This window comes from Rhinolophus sinicus, linkage group LG03, assembly GCF_036562045.2.
Source record: "Rhinolophus sinicus isolate RSC01 linkage group LG03, ASM3656204v1, whole genome shotgun sequence".
In the NCBI taxonomy this organism is placed as follows: Eukaryota; Metazoa; Chordata; class Mammalia; order Chiroptera; family Rhinolophidae; genus Rhinolophus; species Rhinolophus sinicus.
This window is the reverse complement of record NC_133753.1, coordinates 63002980-63022302: the sequence shown is the minus strand read 5'-3', so window position 1 is coordinate 63022302 and position 19323 is coordinate 63002980. Positions and strand designations below refer to the sequence as shown.

Genomic DNA, 19323 nt, shown 5'->3' with positions numbered 1-19323 from the left:
GGGATTTATAGATGATGTAATACAGAATTGTACACCTGAAATCGATGTAATTTTACTAACAATTGTCACCCCAATAAATTTAATTTAAAAAAAAAAAAAAGAATGTGGGTGACTTAGAGTAGTCTAGGTCAATAGAATGTGGGTTTCTAGCCCACAAGTCATCCTACTTTGTTAGCTCATATTTAAGTCTAAATACTTGTGTACTATAACTTTGGGTGTAATACTTTACATAGTTCCTGCATTCAAGGAGCTCAGTTTAGCAAGAGACAGTTGAATATAGAATGTGAGAGGTGCTGTTGGAACAGATGGAAGAGCAATTAATTTGGCTTAGACTTAGAAAGTGGCTTAGACATAGGGAAGGAGCATGTTAGTAAGAGAGCATTTCTGACTGAGCCAACAATGTAAAGGCAGCTAAAGGTGAAAGACATTGCACTGTGTGTCTAAAGAGCAGAAAAATCTGGTATGACTAGGTAGGCAAAGGATAGTGAAGAAAGTATCCGGAAATAAGTCTGGGTCTAAGTTGTGAAAGGTGACTGTCATAGGGATGGGGACATTTAGGTTTAATTTGAAAGTGCTGATTTAGTAGATGATAAGTACTGGTAAAATACTTAGAGAAATGTTAATTGTTCAGTGAAAAGACCAATAAGATTAATTAAACATTAAAGTTTATTTTTAAAATAACTTCATTTAATAATGATAAACTGGCACCCCATTCCTCCCCAAATTGAGAAACAAAATAACATGGGAAAAAGATTTAAAGTCCGGAGACTTCCTCATATATATTAAATACTAGGCTGTTAAGACCTCTTGACTTAAAGGTTAAACTAGGTTTGTAAAATGAGAACTGTCAATACATGGCATGTACCTTTGTACCTTCAGTATTTCTTAATCAGCATGGATCCTATACCACAAAATGTTTCATCAGTCACGTGAAGGCATCACAGTACTCATGCAACCTGAACAGGAAACGCTTCTTTCTAATCAGTTTACTTTCAAATAAAGGAGCACTTACAGGTTAAAGTTCTCATGTCTTCCTTTTAAAGGATTAACCTTTCTTCCAGCCAAAGTTTTTTACAAATTCTTTATTTAGTTTATTCTCTCATTCAGAGAATGAACTTGATAAATATAGGTTGTTTTAAAATATTGTGGTAGTGTTTTGATAGGTAATTTGATTAGTATGGTTATAAATACAAAAAGGGAACAGGATTACCAGAAATGAGACATTATTTCTAACAAAGATTCAGGAAAATCTTGATTATTAAAACCCCTTGTATCTTACAAGTTTTGCATATATGGTTTTAGCTCTTCAGAGCCCTCTACCAATAAGGCACCTGCAGTAATTAAGAATTTGCTACTGCAGCCTTGGGGAACATATCTTACTCTTGTATTGGTGCTTCTCTGACAAAGTACACTTCTAATCAGGACAGTCACATTCATGTACATCCTAAATTCCAAGTATAAATACTGTAACTGAACTGATAGACTGGAATAAAATCAGAAATCTTTAGTAGCTTTTCACAAATTATTTGAATTTCAAAAATGTTAAATGTTAACAAAGAGATGGAATGGCAGCTGACTTTATGAAAGTTGACACGTTGAAACGAAACATGAAATTTCAAGCTGAGGTGTGGAGCTATTCTATTACCAGGCGGCACCCCATCACTGTAGAAATAGCAACTTGCAACTGGTTTCTTAAAGCCAAACTTATGATGATTTTGAAGATCAGCATTGTCCATTGCCCTATCATGACTCAAAATGGAGAACTCTTTCTGTCTCTTGATTCCTTTTAGCTTATTTGAGATAAGCTCTGGAAAGGAAAAAAAATCAAATAAAATGATAACCTACTGGAGTATCAGCAGCTCACTGCAGATGTCCTTGACAACAACAAGCGCCTTTGATTCAGCCAGATTGCAACAGGTTCCAAATCAGTGTCCTATAAGGATTCCCATGCTCCTGGAGAACATCATGCAAACTTCTTCTTGGTGGCCGTGTACCTCTCCATGTACTAAAAATCATGAAAGAAAAATATGTATGTAGTATTTTGGCATGAGCAAATAGTAGCCTATTTGGGACTTGGGTTTTTATATGATTTTTTAAATTTAGATTTTATTGGATATGGTCCTTCATTTCCTACAAAATCTACCTATTCTAAATGCAAATTTAAAGTACATAGTTTTGGGGTCTTTTAAATTTTTCAATGTTTTAATAGGAAACCTATCAAAAGACAAAGATGCTTCACCATACATGATCTAGAGAAAAAGTTATCTTGGTATAATACAAGAATTTGTACCGATATATCTTGGTACAGGAATTTGATTCTTAGAACATCTCCAAAATGGGAAACAAATCCTGTTGACAAACAGGATTATACAGACAGCCTCTAGCTGTAAACATTTATGTGGGTTACTTCACTGTTCTGTTCTCTGGAGCAGAGACTAGAAATATAGAAGTACACTAATACCCACCTTATCATAGCCTTCTAGTTCTCGAAGTTTCTTTATTTCAAAAAGGTTGCCTTCCACAGCAAGCAGACAGATCTGGGAATCACTAAGGATGCTTTGTGGAAGCATGCTGAGCTCCAGGCAGTTCTCTTCGAGACGAAGAACTTTCAGGCGAGGACAGCAAGATATCTTTACTGAGACCTGAGATATCTATTGAACAACCAAAAACAATAACAGGAAAAAGCATAAGTACTGTAATGGTTTTTTACTAAATTAAAACAAAAAACCTGGACTTGACTATTTGTCCTAGTTTTCCTTTTACCGCCTCCATTTTCTCACTACCTACTCATTCCAGAAGCCTCTGTCATCTGGCTTCTGTTAACTACTCCTCCACTTTTTTTGGGGGGAAGGGAGGGTTGGCTTTTTAAAGTCCACCATTGGATTTTTGGAAGTAAAATTTTCTGATAAAAGCAGAAATTTGAGAATCACAAGTTTAAAGAAAAATGTTACCTGGAATCCACCACCATAAACATTTTGGTACATTTACCGCAAGTCTTATATGTGTATAAAATGTTTGATTGTATAGCTACCCCTTCCTTGAAACTTTTGTTTCTAAGTACTGGGTTTTTCTTCCTCTTGAACTATTTCTGATTTTTGGCTTCCCTTCGTATTCCTATGGACATTTTTCAGGCAGTAGTCACTAATACTTAATATTTGATCTTTCTAAACTTTCTCCTACAAAGCTCATCCATTCTTAAAGCTATCGTTCTGACCTCAGAATCTATCTACATTTCAAACTTCTGACCTCTATTCCACTCGTGTCTCGTTTTTAGTACATTTCCATTTGGGTGATGCACCAGCATAATCAACTCAGCATGTTTATTCTCAATAGCACCACTCTTCTTTTAGGCCCTCAACCTTAACAACAAGCAGTTATCTTTATTCACCTCTTTTGCCCATTAAGTACTCCACGTCACCAAATTATATTTATTTTGCCTCATTACCAAACCATTACCAGAGAACTTGTTAGAAATGCAAATTCCCAGTCCACGTCACCAAATTATATTTATTTTGCCTCATTACCAAACCATCACCAGAGAACTTGTTAGAAATGCAAATTCCCAGACCCCACCCCAGACCTACTGAATCAGAAATACTGAGAGCAGGGGCCCAGTGATCTCTTAATGGGCTCCCCCGGTTATTTTAATGCACGCTAAGATCTGAGAACCGCTGGTAAAGGCATCAGCGTAGGTGAGTGGAGTGAGTGCTCCACTAATCCTTGTTTAACAGTGGTTTCCAAGTTTTTTCCAAATATTCACTTTCTTTTTCTAAAAAGCTCAAGAACATACAAGAATAGCCACTTAAGGAAAAGATGAGGCCAATCTCCTCAAAGACAGACTAAATTTCATAATAATGTAAGGTCACTACAATCTAGTTTCATCCCAATAAAACTTTTTGCAATGATTGGAATGTTCTATGTGTGGTCCAATATGGTAGCCACTAGCCACATATGGCTTTTGAACAACTTAAAATATGGCTAGTGGCAGCTGGACTTGAATTTTTTAATTAATTTCAATAGCCGCATGTGGCTAGTGGCTACTGTATTGGACTATAGATCTAGAAGCACCAGAAAAACTAAAGGCCACCTGGTAGTCTTCATTATGTTTAATGTTTACCATCTGCCTTCTGTCTAAACCAAAGATTGTTTCTCCAGTCAGACGCATATTAACCAAAGAGCTTCCAGAATAATGGAAACAAATTCCAAATATTGCAATCAAAGCTGTCCAACAATGAAATGGGCTATCTCCAGAATGCCTATCACTGAGAGTTTTTTCAACAAAAGCAAGATACATACTTCACAAATGTCAAAAATAGGACAACTGAATTACCTTTGATGTCCAACTCTGAGAACCTAGGACTTGAAGCCTCTTTTCAACTCTTCCTGACATAGCTAGCTCCTTGCTAGATGACTAGAGGCATGCTTGAGGAGGACCTGAAGAACTCTTCAGGATTTGTGAGACAGTTTAGCTTGAAATTATCTCACTGTTACCCATCCCACCCTCCAAGAAAATACCTACATGACAAACACGCAGTGTCTAAACTAACTCTATGGCACTTTGGGCTTTGAAATTAGTCCAGCCCATAAAATACCTCTCAATAGCTTCTGATACCCAGCTCCATGATGACAGTTTACAGAACAACCAGCTAAAACCCGTTAACCTCTAGACCTGGTTCTGGTTGAAGTTGAGTTCGATGACCTGCAGCTCCCCCACGATGTCAGGTATGCTTCGAATCTGGTTCTTAGAGAGATCCACCACATCCAGGTGCCGCAGGCTACAAAGCTGGGGTGGTAGTGCTCCCAGCCGGTTTCCAGAGAGGCTCAGGGTCTTCAGCGCTGACAATTGCCCAAAGGTAGATGGCAGCTCTCTCAAGTGATTATTGTTGAGGCTTAGCGTTTCTAGTTTTTTCAGATTGCCTAACTCGGCAGGAAGAACAGCTGGCAAAAAAAAAAAAAAAAAAAAAAAAGTAAAAAAGTGAATCTGACAGCTGAAAAACAACTTTGATGAAGTTTATAAAAACTATATGGCAGCCTGCTATGCCCCTTGTTAATACACACAATCCTCACGTGCCACTTTTTAAGTATCGCATTTTTACCAACATAGACTTAGGAAATGAGGGTGCCATCGAAATGCAGGAAAGCAGTTACGTGTATAATGGCTCTTTGTAAAAGGGCCTCCGCACAATCTGACAGCAATTTTGTGGGATTTGGAAGGGCCTCCCCTTCCCATTCCACTCCCCCCCCCCTTCCAAACTGGCAACAAAATTAGTTGTTTAGATGACAAGGATGGTCTTCCCTTTCAAATTATCCCAATACCAATCATTACACCACTAGAGGAGGCTTGTAGATGTAATTACAAGAGAGAGAGCTTCAAGGACTCTGACATTCTCCTGCGTCTTGAGCTCTCTGAACGGTTTCATAACAACAACAATCAGCTTGTGAGAAAACACCACCCTTCTTAACAGCTGATCAGTAGCAAAAGCTTCCCAGACGCAAAAGCCATACTCAGTTCGTTGTTGTTCAAGGAGAGGCTCTTCAGCAGAATGAACTTCCCTATAATCATAGGCGGTAGGCTCTCGATCTTGTTGTTGGACAAGTCGATGGTCCTGAGATTGCTCGTCAGTTTCTGCAACTCTGAAGGGAACTGGAGAAAAGGGTTCACAGCACGGAGAATCCCTCACCAGTGAACTTCACCTCCCCCGCCGTCCCTCTCCCTTTAAATTCTCTGGTCGGGTCCCTCCCAGTCTCACCTCGGTCAGCCCACGGTCCTTAAGCTGAAAGACTCCAGTTTTCTGCGCGGTTTCCACATGAGCGCGGAGGGCACTGTTTCCCATCCTAGCTCTGCAGCTCGGGTCCCTGCGGGAAGGAAGTGCAGCTGTCACCCCCTCGGTCCAGGCACCCAGCCACCCCGTCGGCCTCGCGGCTGGGTCTCCTGCCCCGGGTGTCACCTGCAGATCTCTGGATCTTGGGGCCAACCCAAGAGTGGCAAGGAAGAAAGGGAAGAACAGAGCCCGACCACTTTTGCAGTTGTTCCGCGGCTACACGCCGCTAGGAGCTGACGGAGGATCAGGGAGCCCTGGACTCGCCTCCTACCCCTCCGCTCACCGCCCGCTCCACAGAAGACCCAGGACCCGCGCTCGCCGGGGATGCGCTCTCCAGGCTTCCGCCCCAACGGAAACGCCCGGTGACGTCATCGAGCTGCGCGTCGCCTGCGCCTTGCGTTCTATTTATTTTCGGCGGCGCTCGGAGAGGTGGGTCTGAGCCATGGAGGCCGCGAACCCGTGGGACGAGGCGTCCGCGCCAAACGCTGCCAGGCTACTGCTGGGCCGTTTCGTAGCATCGGGGTTGGTCACTCAGGTATGAGGGCAGCGATGGCGTCGTTATGGCGTTGCCCACTGTGGTGACCGAACATCACTCAAGTGGTGGTGCTGGCTGGGGGCTGTACTAGCATAGAGGCCGATGGAGCCCCTTCCAGGCCACAGCAGATACCATTCTGCAATGGGTCTTAAGCGTAGTAGATGGTAATTCGAGTAGACGATGTGTCAAGTGTCTTATCTGCAGGCGACTATCCCAGGTCAGTTCGTGGGAGACAGTAAAGACCAGTGTTCACCCGCTTTTTTTATCCAGTGATACTGCCTCTAGATTGTAATGGGTGGCGGGATTGGGAAATACGGGATTGGGCTACGTTAGTTAAAATACATGTTCGCAAATGACGCTCGTTTGTGTGAGATGTTGAAAGATATTTGGGGCGGAAGGCTCGGTACAGGAGAGCTCCAGGGGAAGGGCACATCTTTAAGGTAACCCCCCGCCCCCAAAAAAAAAACCGTGTTGGAGAAAAAGACCCGAAAGGCTAGAACATGAATGGAGGAAAAGATTAATTTTGAGAAGGAGAGACCAGGGAGATTAGCCCAAGGGAAGGTAGCTTTAGGTTGGGCAAGAAGAACATGCTCACAGGCCAAATGGAAGGAGCCAACAGAGGGAGCAATGGAAGATGTGAAGGAATAATAGAATGCAGGTGGCAGAAGTGACCAGGGAACGTGGAATTAAGGGAAATAAGGGAAAATAATTTTTTGATGAGGAAGTTGAGAATTTCACTAAAAAAGGAAACAGAAAAAAAGTAGAAAGGTGAAATCATCTGCAGAGATTAGCAGTATAAACATGATGGAAGATTTATGGAAAATACTCTTTATACTTAGAAGAGTCACGAGAGAATTTTACTGCCTTACAGTATTTTTAAGGTAAAGAAGCTAAGACCTAAAGAGCCCAAGAAATTTGCCCAAGGTCACTCAACTAATGACGTAGCATTAGATACTAGAGCGCTCCCTTTTCTGACATAGTGATCATCTCTAAGATGAACTGTGATACATGAGACTGTGACACTGTCTTCAAAGTGTTTAAACTTCAGTTGAAGAACTCTTTTAAATTACTTGAAGACCTAGTAACAAGACCTTATGCAAATATATGGTGATGGAAGGAGAACTGACTCTGGGTGGTGAACACACAATGGGATTTATAGATGATGTAATACAGAATTGTACACCTGAAATCTATGTAATTTTACTAACAATTGTCACCCCAATAAATTAAAAAAATAAATTAAAAAGAAAAAGACCTTATGGATTGTGGGGGGAACGAGGAGTAATGAATGCATTGGAAAATAGAACATACCACAGCACTCACTAGTTTTCACCTTCCTTCTCCTGTGTTTTCTTCCTACCAAGTTGCCTAGTACTCTCACTTGTTACCAGTTCTGTAACAAAATAATTTGATAACTCATACTGTAATGTAAGACATTTGGGACGTATCCATCTGGAGCTATTGGTGTAAGTATAAACACCTAAACTAAAGGAGTAAGTCTCGTGAGAGAATTTTAGGCATTGATGGATGAGCTGTTTGTTGGAGTGGTGGTTGTTTGGGGGAAGGACTCTTCCTAATGTCCTTCAAGAAACAATAATTAGACAGTTACCTGTCTTCCCTATAGGTAAGACCTGCCAATCCATAGTTCCTTAAAACCATTTTAAAATCTTACTGCACAGCTCGTCCCGATGAGGAAACTTATGGGTCTGTAGCATGATTTCACTTTCAACAAATTTTGCATATGAAAACCTACCTTTATTAGGATTCAGCAGTGATTCTTTCAAAATGATGTATTGTGTGATCCCTTTAAACAGCCCATCCCTTAAGTGCACATTAACCTACGTGCATTAAAAATTAAGAGTGATGCTTAAAACTGACACGATACATCTCTTCTAGAAAACAGCTTGTTTGAGCTTTCTTCTGTTTTGCTCTATCCATTAGAGAATTACTTAGTGAAAGAAAGGTAGGGTTAACTGTCTGTAAGATAACGAGGTATTTGCTTTCATTTATGCCCTAAGACTGCTTTAGTGGCCTTACATTCTAGATATTTTTTAGGCAACTTTGATTGAGTCATGACATCTTGATCAAAGCTCTCTACTGGCAACACATAAGATAAGGATCTGGACCTACAAAAAAACCAGACTCTACTATTTTCATATGTATGTATTTCCTCAATATGTGTCCTGTCCTCCTCTGCACTCTCGCTCCCATTTTAGAGCCTCTGCTCTTCTCTGTTGTACTGCTCCCCTTTTAATGTTCACCAACTAGCGTTCAGTATAAAGAAGGGACATAAAAAAGAAGGATGCCTACAGGTGTGTGTGTGTGTGTGTGTGTGTGTGTGTGTGTGTGTGTGTGTGTGTTACACAGTGTTCTCAGGGTTTTTATATAAGCATAAAGGTCCTGGATTTCAGCTGCATGTGCCTAGCAAAAGAGTAAACAAATACCATAAACAGACCCCTTTTCTCAGGATTCCTTTCATTCTCTAGGGTCCCTTTGCTCCAGTGGCATGTAAAGTGTATAATATATAATGGCAATAGTCAATGGTAAAGATTTTCTGTATTCCCTAGTCCTTGCTTTTTAAAAATTTTATTTAGGTGTAGGGCTAAGTTACAATCTTCAAATAATTAGAATTTCTGTTTACTAGAGGAATTCGGCTGCTCTTTGTTCCTCCTTTTTGGCTCTCCCCTTTTTGAACATTCTTATTTTCCTTCTGGTTTCTTATACAAGTTCTTGGCTAAGCTCCATTACGCAGTTGTTGAACCCAGCAGTTTACTAGTTTGCAAATGTGCAACTAAGATCAGTGAATACATATAGAGAGATGGGAAGATACCAGAGAGTGAGTAAGTTACAATGAGAAATGGGAGATGTTTTACTTTCATTCACCTTCTAACAAAAGGGGGAGAAGAAAGAAAAGTAAGAGAGTCAGGCTGATATGATGGAAATACAGAAGATTTGATTGTATCATTGCAACCCTGATAACAATTTGCAGTGTGAAGGTGGACTAATAACCTCACCAATCTTCAATTTTGCCGTCAGTAAAAATATCTTGTTATCTACCTCGGTGAATGGCATAAATACCTGTTCAGTCACCTGAAGCAGGACCCTTGGAGTCAGTAATAACTTCACCCCAACTACCCCTGACAACTAGTAGGACTTACCGAGTACGTCTTCCCAGGGACTCATATCTCTGCCTTCCTTTCCTTTTTACCTGCTACTGACCTAGTTCCCATTCTCATCTTCTCATCTGAAATGCTGTAGCAGCCACCTGTCTACGTACCCATCCTCCAGTCTACTCCTCCACTAGTGTTTTTTGTTTTATTTTTGTTGTATTTGTTGGCTAGTTACCATAGTGAGGTTCTTTTATTATAGCAAAATCCACATAACATGAAATTTACAGTTTTAACCATCTTAAAGTGTACAATTCAGTGGCATGAAGTACAGTCACAATGTTGTGAAACTATTTTCAAAACTTTTCTTTATCATCCCCAGCGGTAACCCCATACTCATTAAGCACTCATTCCCCATTCCTTCTCCCCAACCCCATTGGTTTTATTTTTCATTCTACCCCCATTTAAATTTCTAAAATATGTATTGTATGTAATCATGTTACTTCTTCAGCAGAAAACTTGCAATTGCTCTCATTTCTTCATTGTGATTGCGTGTCATAGCTATCAAGATCTTCCATGATTATGCAGGAAACTGTTTCCAGATTCATCTTCCCCTTCTCACATGTCTATTAGTACTAACACAGTTTGGAGTATTTATAATAAGTTCTTTCTATCTAGAAAACTTTTTTCTTCCTATCCATCATGAGCTTGTTAAGGGCAAAGAGCTTGTTTCATTCATTCTTGATTTTTTTTCCATTGCGTATCTTAACAAATGTCTATAAAATTGGTTATTATCAGTCAGCAAACTTGCTGTGAAGGGCCAGAGAGTAAGCATTTGAGGCTTTTCAGTCCACACGGTTGCAACTAGGCTGTTATAGTGTGAAAGCAGCCAGAGATAATAAGTAAATGAATGAGAAGTGGAGTTCCAATAAAACTTTATTTCTGGACCCTAAAACTTGAATTTGATATAATTTTCATGTGTCACAAAATATTATTTTTCTTTTCATTTTCCCCCCAACCATTACAAAATATAAGTACCATTCTTAGCCTGTAGGCTGTACGAAAACAGGCAGTGGGCTGCATTTAGCTCATGGGCTCTAGTTTCCTAATCCCTGGCCTATATGATCTCTAAAGTGCTTTCCTGTACTGACATTGTAGAAAAGCAGAAAAGGATACAGAAAATTATGGATGAAGCCAAGGGATGAACAAGATAATATTCTTATTCTGAGATAACCTGCAATTTAAGGAGGCAATATAACAGAATGAAAGGATAAAAAACAGGGTAGCCTTTTTAGAAGAGTAATTATGCCTGGACAAAACATCCCTTTATCTAAGACAGTGAGAATGTGAAAAGAGATAATATGAACGATGTGTAACCAATAGAAGTCATTTAATGAGTCAGATAAATAACTCCCTGGGGGGTAAGGGTGGGAGTGGAGTGTTTGATCTTAGCCCCAGGAATGTCCGAGAGTCTAGGTTTTGGTCTTTTGTGTAGAGGTGATTCTCTACCAACCTCGGAATCCTCTGATAAGCTATCAGTAATGCAACTCTATTGTGCCTGATACTTTAGGAAGTAATACAAAGTGATTAAGTCTTCGTTTATTCTTAATTTTTAAATGTTTGGGCAAAGGCTTTGTGATAGTGGTGGCTTTAAAAACAGGAAATACACATCGCTACTGTTCTACTCTATACTTCATTTTTCAGGGCCAGTGTTGGACATTATATATCCTCATGTTTTAGACCCCATGGGCATGCTTTTCCAATGTACATAGAAACTTTTTTGTGACATATTACTGCTTTCTCTGTTCACTTTTCAATAGGAGATGCTAAATATATCTAAGAAATCAGCTTCTTGCTTTGTGAACTTCTCCAGGCTACAGCAGATCACAAATATTCAAGCTGAAATCAACCAGGTAAATTATGTTGAACTTTTTACTTTATACTTCTAGTACAGGGAAAAAAAAAATCTTAGTTTGTTCCACCAGCAATTCTCTTGCACTTAGAACAGCGTCTAGCACATAGCCAGGTAGGTGTTTACTTACAGTAGTTAATAGTAGTTGTAATAGTAATAGTAGCAGTTAGTAGTAGTAGCAGGAGCTCATGGCTCGAACACCAAAATGAGAAGCTTCAGTAAATCCCCTGGGCTGTCGTAACAAATCATCCTCCCACCCCTCTTAAATATTCCTGGGTTAAAGAGTGTCCATTTTTATCAGAGTTTAAGCCTTCACATCAGGGTACTTTCTGAGTGATCTAAATATTATTTTTGTTTTTCCTGTAGAAAAACCTGGAAATTGAACTTCTAAGACTAGAAAAAGATACAGCTGATGTTGTTCATCCTTCCTTTTTGGGTAAGTGGTTTGGTTAAATGGGTAATCATTGGAATTTCATCTTTTTCTTAGATTACCTTAAATAAGCACCAGGCATTATGATACACCATTATTTTTCCTGGTATTTCCCCCAAGCTAACCAAGTTTTCTATTTCTGTGTCCAAATAGAAGTCCTGTTGGCATGACTAGTGCAAATTGCATAAAAAGTGACCAATGTAGGAACTCCTCAAAGTCAGGAGAGCTTGAAAGACAAAAAAGGGCTGAGGAATTTTTCAGATGAAAGGAGCCTAAAGGGACATGACAGCTAAAGCACAGTGTGGTCATAGGTTGAATAATTGGTTAGAAAAATCTTTTTTGCTATAAATGACATTATTGGAATACTTAGTGTTTAAATATGGGCCATATTAAATATTGGTAGTGTTGTGTTAATGTTAAATTTTCTGAATTTGATACTTTAATGTAGTTATATAAGAGAATGTTCCTATTCTTGGGAAATACTTGCTGAAGTTTTAGGGGTAAAAGGTCCTAATATCTGCAATTTACTCTCAAAAGCATCAGCAAAAATATATGGACGAGTATGGAGAGAGAGGCAAAAAGAAAATGTAGCTAAGTGTTAACAGTTGGTGAATCTAGGTGAAATGTATATGAGAGTTCAGTGAGCTATTCTTGAAACTTTTCTGTAAGTTTGAAATGTTTTGAAAATAAAAATTTAAAAGAAGGGGCAGCCAGTTAGCTCAATTGGTTAGAGTGCGGTGCTCTTAACGACAAGATTGCCAGTTGGATCCCCACATGGGCCACTGTGAGCTGCGCCCTCCGCAACTAGATTAAAACAACTACTTGACTTGGTGTTGATGGGTCCTGGAAAAACACACTTAAAATAAATAAAAAGTAAAAAAAAAAAAAAAAAATTAAAAAAATATTTTAAAAGAAAAGGCATTTGGCAGCTATTAACTGAATTCTGGGGAAAATATTGAAATAATCAGAAATAGCTTATAAGACAAATGTTTGTTTTTTAATGTTTGCGTAGAATATTAAAAGCAGAGACGAGAAAAGAAACTTTGTGAAGAATACGACTCTGGCTATAAAAACTGAACTAGTGGTAGAGTTGAAAAACACAAAGAATTTAGCACTGGGTTTGGTTGTCAGTAGCAAAAGTAAGAGAAAATAGTTGAAAATGAAATTGATATTGGTTTTAAGGATAGCGAAAGGGAGCTATTTAGGAGGGAAATGGAGGAATAATCTTTGGTAGAGTCAAACCAAAGCAAAGAAGAATTTATTAGCGATTTCAACATGTACTTGTCCTATTGCTAACTGTAATCACTGTTTCTGGTTTGTGTAGATGAAAAGTGTCATACTCTGCAAAATATGAATAATCATTTGGAAGCAGTGCTAAAAGAGAAGAGGTCACTCAGGCAAAGACTATTGAAACCTATGTGCCAGGAAAACCTGCCTATTGAGTCTGTTTATCACAGGTCAGACCAAAAAATAGAAATGAACAGTTACACATGTTTTCTGAAGGTAGTTTAGACCAGTAGTCATCTCATCACATAATTCATTAAATAATATATTAGTTATTATATCTGTTAACATTATTGTTGATGCTGACACATTAAACCAGAAAGAAAATCTTTTGCTTTTAAAGAATTATAGCTATGGTGAAAACAAAGGCATTTCTTTCGCCCGTAGTGTTTTGGGAATTATAAATAATTATTTTCATGAAAGAAATTAGATCCGTAACATAGAGTAAGATGGGTAAAAATCACTTTTATTAAGTATAGACTGTTTTCTATGAAGTAAATTTATTATTGCATTAATGTTGCCTCTATAAAAATGGAGTTTAAGCAGAGACAGATGAAAACAATGTCAACTAAAGGAGAAAAAAAGACCGAATTCTGGTCCCATATCTGCTGTTTATATGCCTCAAAGCCTTGGGCAAATGATTCAAATTTTTGCCTCAGTTTCCCAATGCATAGAATGGGGATGCTCTTCCACATAGGAGTATTGCAAGTACCAAATTGAAGATGTAAGTTATTAATAATAGTAATAATAAAATAAAGAAGCAGGCATCTGGGGATCTGACTACTGATTTTCTCCACTAGTGCCTCACTAGCTGACCCTGAGCAAATCAGTATCTTCTCTTAAGTGTCAGACTTTTTATCTTATAGTAATATAACAGGTATACAAATCCCATTCTTGTGGATATATTCAGTGTTCAGTACAGTAAAATACCAATGATGTACATATTATACATTATATATATAAGAAGTACTGAGTAATGATTTTTAAAGCATTTTGCAAATGCATAGATTCAAAGTAGTTTTAGATGTAGGCTATTTCAGTGAAGTACAGTTATCCTTATTGCCTTCACTGTTCACCAAGAATAAGTAGATTGAAATGGAATGAAGTTTTACCTAAGGAAATTCCTTTAGTTATATGAGAAAATTGTTAATACTGAGGTTTGTCTAATACTAGGTTGGCTTTCAGATATGATGGTATTGTCTCTGTTTTTACGTTTGGATGACAAGTTAATTCCTGTTTAAAATGAAAAAGAAGTACCCTTTTTTTTTTAAAGTATTTTAAATTTAATATTTGATTCTTATCGTAAACAAGAGTTACATCGTTTCATTATATAAGTAGAAAAAGAAGTACCCTCTTTTTAGAATCACTGATATTTCCAAGAATGCAGAAATATTATTAAATCATTGGGTTGATTTTATTATATTAAAAGGACTCCTTAATAGTTCTAATTAAAGGGGGGAAAGGGAACACAAAATAAACTAAAAAAAATTAATTGGCTTTTGTTCTTCCTCTCTCAGATATATGGTACATTTGCTGGAGATGGCAGTGACTTTCATTGAGAAATTAGAGACCCATCTTGAAACAATTAGAAATATCCCTCATTTAGATGCAAATCTAAAGAAAATGGTGAGTATTGACAATAGCATTTAAGTACCTCATCAATTCCTTACATTACTTTTAGCTATCTTTAGTTCCTTTATATTAGATCTCAAATGTATGACCCACTTGTTTAATTATTTGATGGTTAATATTACGAGTGAATTATTTTTTAATCAAGATACCTTTTTTATATCATTTTTCTATAAAAATTATTTTACATTCTTTTATTTCAATATTTAATAAATACATATTATCTTCATTGTGCAAGGTCTCATGAGAGATACAGATAGGACCAATCTCTGACCTCAAATTCTCAAGGTTCAGTGAGAGAGCTATACCATACTTTCTACTTTATAGTATTATATTTGCACAGTGAGTGCAGCAGAGAATTATAAAGAAGATGCTATCTATTAAGCACAGAAAAGGGAGCAATTACTTCCACTTTCGGGAGACTGGGAGTAGGATGGGGGTAGAACACTTCAGTGAAGTTTTATACAGGAGTTAGTAGTGAGCTGAATCTTAAAGAATCGGTGAGACTTGGACCTGCATCAGAAAGAATAGTTCGGCCAAAAGCAGCAGTGCGAGGAAAGACATGAAAATTAGAGAGCACAGGGAGTTTGGGGGAAGAGTGGTACTCTAGTTTGGGTGATGCTTAAAGGTATTGAGAGGGAGATTGACTCAGGGTTAATTTATGGAATGCCTTGAAAACCAGACTAAGAAGGTTAAACTTTGCTGTCTGACAACTGGGGAACCACTGAATTTTGTTTTGTTCTTTAGAGAAGGGAACAGAGGAGTGACTTGACCAGAACTGTACTCTAATCATGGCGAGAATAGGCTGAGCCTTGCCCCTCTGTGGGCAGAGCATCAGCATCAGCATCACTGGAAGCTGGTTAGAAATGCAGAATTGCAGGCTTCACTCACCTTAGACCTTCAGAATCTGAATCTACATTTGATCAAGTTTCTCAGGTGATTCCTGTGCACATTAGAGTTTAATAAACTGTGAGTTAGAGGATTAGGCAGAGGAACCAAAGGCAGAGAAACTTGGAGCATAAATATAGTCACTCAGATAAAAGATTTAAAGCATAGGAATACAAAGGGTTGTGTAGATTTGTAGATTTGGAAGGTCAAATTTCTAGAATGTGACTACTACCTGGACAAGGGACATAGCCGAGGTAACGAAGTTTCTAGTTTTGGTGACTTGAAGGTAAGTAGGAGCAAGAGATTAAAGAAGTTAATGAGTTTGTTTTTGATATGTTGTACAGATAGTAAATGTTCAGTCATTGTTTGTTGAACTACATATGGTTAAATAGAGTTTGCAATGAAGTCGATATTAAATGTACATCCAGATGAAGATTTCCAATAGACTGAAATGTGGGGCTGACTTTTAGGAAGGAGGTTAGGTTTAACAATATAGATGGAGGGTCGTCTGCATTGAGGTGGAAACTGCAGACAAAGGAGAGCTGAACTCGCAAAGAGGAAGTGTGTACTCTAAGATAGGAAATGGGAGAGTGCTTTGTATTTAGGGGCCGGGAAGATGAGGCGTTAACCTTTGGTATCATAACCATTTGTGATATCATGATGATGTATTAATGATAGACATAATTTCTCTCCTATTTTCCCCTTCTTTCAAATGTTGCAGAGCAAAGCTTTAGCCAAGATGAATATTTTGGTGACTGAGACAGAAGAACTGGCAGAGAATATACTCAAGTGGCGAGAACAACAAAAAGAAGTTTCCTCTTGTATCCCCCAAATATTAGCTGAAGAAAATGATCTTCATAAACATGGTATTATAACGCCTTCTTTACCTTTTACTTCTAAAGTTCATGTTTAAACTATTAATGCCAAGTGATTCAACTGTTTATTTTTTGCTTAATTATGTGTAGTCATGTGAAGTCCATTTCTAGTCAATGGGAACAGGGGTATTTATAGGCTTTGCTGCTAATAATGCTGAAAGAGCCCTTTATATTGAAGTACTAAGATTCCAAGCACTAAAATTTTCTTTGTTTTTCATATATTCATTCTACTTTTCAGTAAAACTTGTGAAGATCAAATATAACTATGATTATTTATTAACACAGTGTATATCCATATTTCCATATCTCAGGCAGCAGACTCTATTATCTTTTTTTTAATGCTTGTTTATGATTTATAAGCGTCTTCTTCAATCTGAAAGTATGTTGATTATTCCTGTGTGGTTGTCATTAAATGTGCAGAAACGAGTAACATAGCAGGCCTGACTATCTTTTGAAAGACTTGCTTGCAAGGTGGGTCCTTTACTGGCATCTGGGAACTTAGATTTCAAGAGGGTTCTTCCACTCTCACTGATACGAGTTCTCTGTGACTAAGCTGTTTGTACAGTGGGGTTTGTGCTGAACACCTGCTTTCCTCCTGGGAGTCTAGAATTTGGGTACATGCTAGGCAGAAGATACCTATGTGACTAGCCTGCAAAAATAATCCTGGGCATTGCATCTCTTTCATGGTAAACATTTCACACATGTCACAACTCAGTTGCTGGGGGAATTAAGCACATCCTGTGTGACTCCACTAGCAGAGGACTCTGGGAGCTGCGCCTGGTTTACCCTGGCCTTTGCCCCATGTGCCTTTTCTGTTTGCTCTTTTGTTTCACAGTCATGAATTCAATGATATGTTGAGTCCTGTGAATCCCCCAAACATATCATCAAACCTGGGTGAGGTGGGTCTTGGGGACCCTGACACACTAAGCAATTTCCGAGGGTGTTCATTGGCAGCCTTAGGAATGGGCAAAGAAGAAGGGTAGAGCAAAGCAAAGAAAAAGGCACATTATGATAAAATGGTTTACTTTACAAAATGCTTAAATATTTTACCTATGAGATTATTGTGCATAAGGAATTGATATACTAAGACTTACTAATACTAAGCCTCAGGATGTATTCATTTGTATCAGCACTATAACTACCTCTGGCTTATTTTTAGACTTGGGGTTTGCTTTTGCTTTAAAATGTGTGCATCAGTATTTTATACTATTGTATTCTCTGTATCACCAGGGTTCACTGATCCTTGTGTTCATCACACTCCTTAAGACAAGAAGACCTCAACACAGTGGATGAGTAAAGTAGTTGTTTTGGCAGGATCGTTGCCAAAAAATACCCTACTAAAACAACCAGGGATCATGTTTTGAAGCCAACTTTGCTGACTTTTGCAAATGAAATGTAAAGAGTGGTAATAATATCTTAAACATTGCCTAAATACTTAAGCAAAACTTTTAGTTGTATTTCATTAGAAATCTGTTCAAGCCTAACTTTGGTTTCAGATATTTTCCTATGCTTTTTCTTCATGTGATTTGATACACATACACACACACACTCTCTTAATGACACATAACGTGTCACCACAAATATTGATGTGCCTGGTTGTTTTGGTTTTATTTTTGTATTTTGTCTATTCTGTCTTTTTCAAAATAAAAAATAAATCTCTAATTCCTAACTGAAATTTTGTGGCCCTTGCCTGAATCCTATGTGATAGAAAGGAAAGATTCTATTTAGTTTACACAGTTAAGGTATAGACGTAGTCTGTCTGATTCACAAAAGCTTGAGATAAAAAGTTGAGCCTGAGGTCTATTTCAAAGAGAAAAGCTAATTTAGTAACATGCTAGAGTCAATAAATGCTGATTTTTTTTATGCAGCTTTTAGACCTATGCGTACTAAACACACAAGCAAAAAACAGTTCTGGAATGTCTTTCTATTTATGCTAGGAGGTGTGTGTATTTGTGAATTCACTTCCAGCATGATAATGATGCCACTTTGTGAGGATTATTCTGGAGGAATTGAGATGCTGCCTGGTTTTTCTAACATACTTTGTATTTTACTCCTTCCTCTGATCTATGATTGTGCCAGACTGACCCCTGTTATCCTCTCAAGTCTTTAATAAAATCAGGTGAATAGGAAAATCCAAAGGGTATTTTTTGGGGGGATTGGAGTTTTTTTTGAGAATTTTTATAAGTTTATTTGAGCCAAACTGGCAACATGCCAGGGAGCAAGAGCTCAGGTGCTCCAGCCCAAAGGGTTTCTTGACATGCAAAATATGATAGAGTTGATATTTAATAAAACTAATTATGGTGGAATTTCCTGAGATATCTGTAAAACAAATGAATTTATATAAAAGATTCACAATTCAGAGAATCCATTTATGTAATTGAGTTCCTTTAAAAAATTAGTATAAAGGGAAAGTTAAGGTGGCAAAGTAGGTAAATGTTGTACTTGCCTCCACATGACCAAATCAAAATTACAACTAAACTACAGAACAACCATCATTAAGAATCGCCTGAAGTCTAACTCAACAGAAGTCCTACAACTAAGGATATACAGAAGAAGCTATGTCAAGACTGGTAGGAGGGGCACAGATGCAGAATGGGCTGGTCTCACACCCATGTGTGGCAATTAAAAATCGAGAGGGATAGAGGGATATCTCGGCTGTGGAAAGCGAGGGGTCCCAACCCTATACCAGACTCCCAGCCCAGGGTTACAGTGCCAGAAAGAGAAGTCCCCACAACTTCTGGCTGTGAAAACCAGCGGAGATTGTGGCTGAGTGAGACAGGGCTGCTGGAGTCCCAGGTGTTCTTAAAGAGCCCATGCATGGACTTACTGATGGACTCACTC

The 19323-nt window shown here is 38.2% G+C and overlaps 2 protein-coding genes across 7 annotated transcripts; one reads left to right on the top strand and one right to left on the bottom strand.

Moving 5' to 3' along the window:
- Nucleotides 1-648: 648 nt before the first annotated feature.
- Nucleotides 649-6245, bottom strand: LRRC57 (leucine rich repeat containing 57). Of its 4 annotated transcripts, none has more exons than XM_019725398.2 (6): nucleotides 6106-6245; nucleotides 5751-5856; nucleotides 5506-5644; nucleotides 4670-4938; nucleotides 2466-2651; nucleotides 649-2005 (listed from the first exon to the last, which is right to left on the bottom strand). In XM_019725398.2, the coding sequence occupies exons 1-6, from the start codon at nucleotides 6192-6194 to the stop codon at nucleotides 1964-1966; spliced, it is 831 nt and encodes a 276-aa protein (XP_019580957.1). In that variant the 5' UTR covers nucleotides 6195-6245; the 3' UTR covers nucleotides 649-1963. The 4 variants fall into 4 exon arrangements, with proteins under 4 accessions (XP_019580957.1, XP_074183963.1, XP_019580959.1 ...); XM_074327862.1 differs by having other exon boundaries at nucleotides 6087-6189; XM_019725400.2 differs by having other exon boundaries at nucleotides 5949-6181.
- Nucleotides 6200-18157, top strand: HAUS2 (HAUS augmin like complex subunit 2). 3 transcript variants are annotated; one of them, XM_019725402.2, is made up of 7 exons: nucleotides 6200-6357; nucleotides 11285-11377; nucleotides 11743-11812; nucleotides 13131-13263; nucleotides 14608-14716; nucleotides 16329-16473; nucleotides 17713-18157. In XM_019725402.2, the coding sequence occupies exons 1-7, from the start codon at nucleotides 6265-6267 to the stop codon at nucleotides 17745-17747; spliced, it is 678 nt and encodes a 225-aa protein (XP_019580961.1). In that variant the 5' UTR covers nucleotides 6200-6264; the 3' UTR covers nucleotides 17748-18157. The 3 variants fall into 3 exon arrangements, with proteins under 3 accessions (XP_019580961.1, XP_019580960.1, XP_074183965.1); XM_019725401.2 differs by lacking the exon at nucleotides 17713-18157 and having other exon boundaries at nucleotides 16329-16658; XM_074327864.1 differs by lacking the exons at nucleotides 6200-6357; nucleotides 13131-13263; nucleotides 17713-18157 and having other exon boundaries at nucleotides 11310-11377; nucleotides 16329-16661.
- The last annotated feature ends 1166 nt before the right edge of the window (nucleotides 18158-19323 follow it).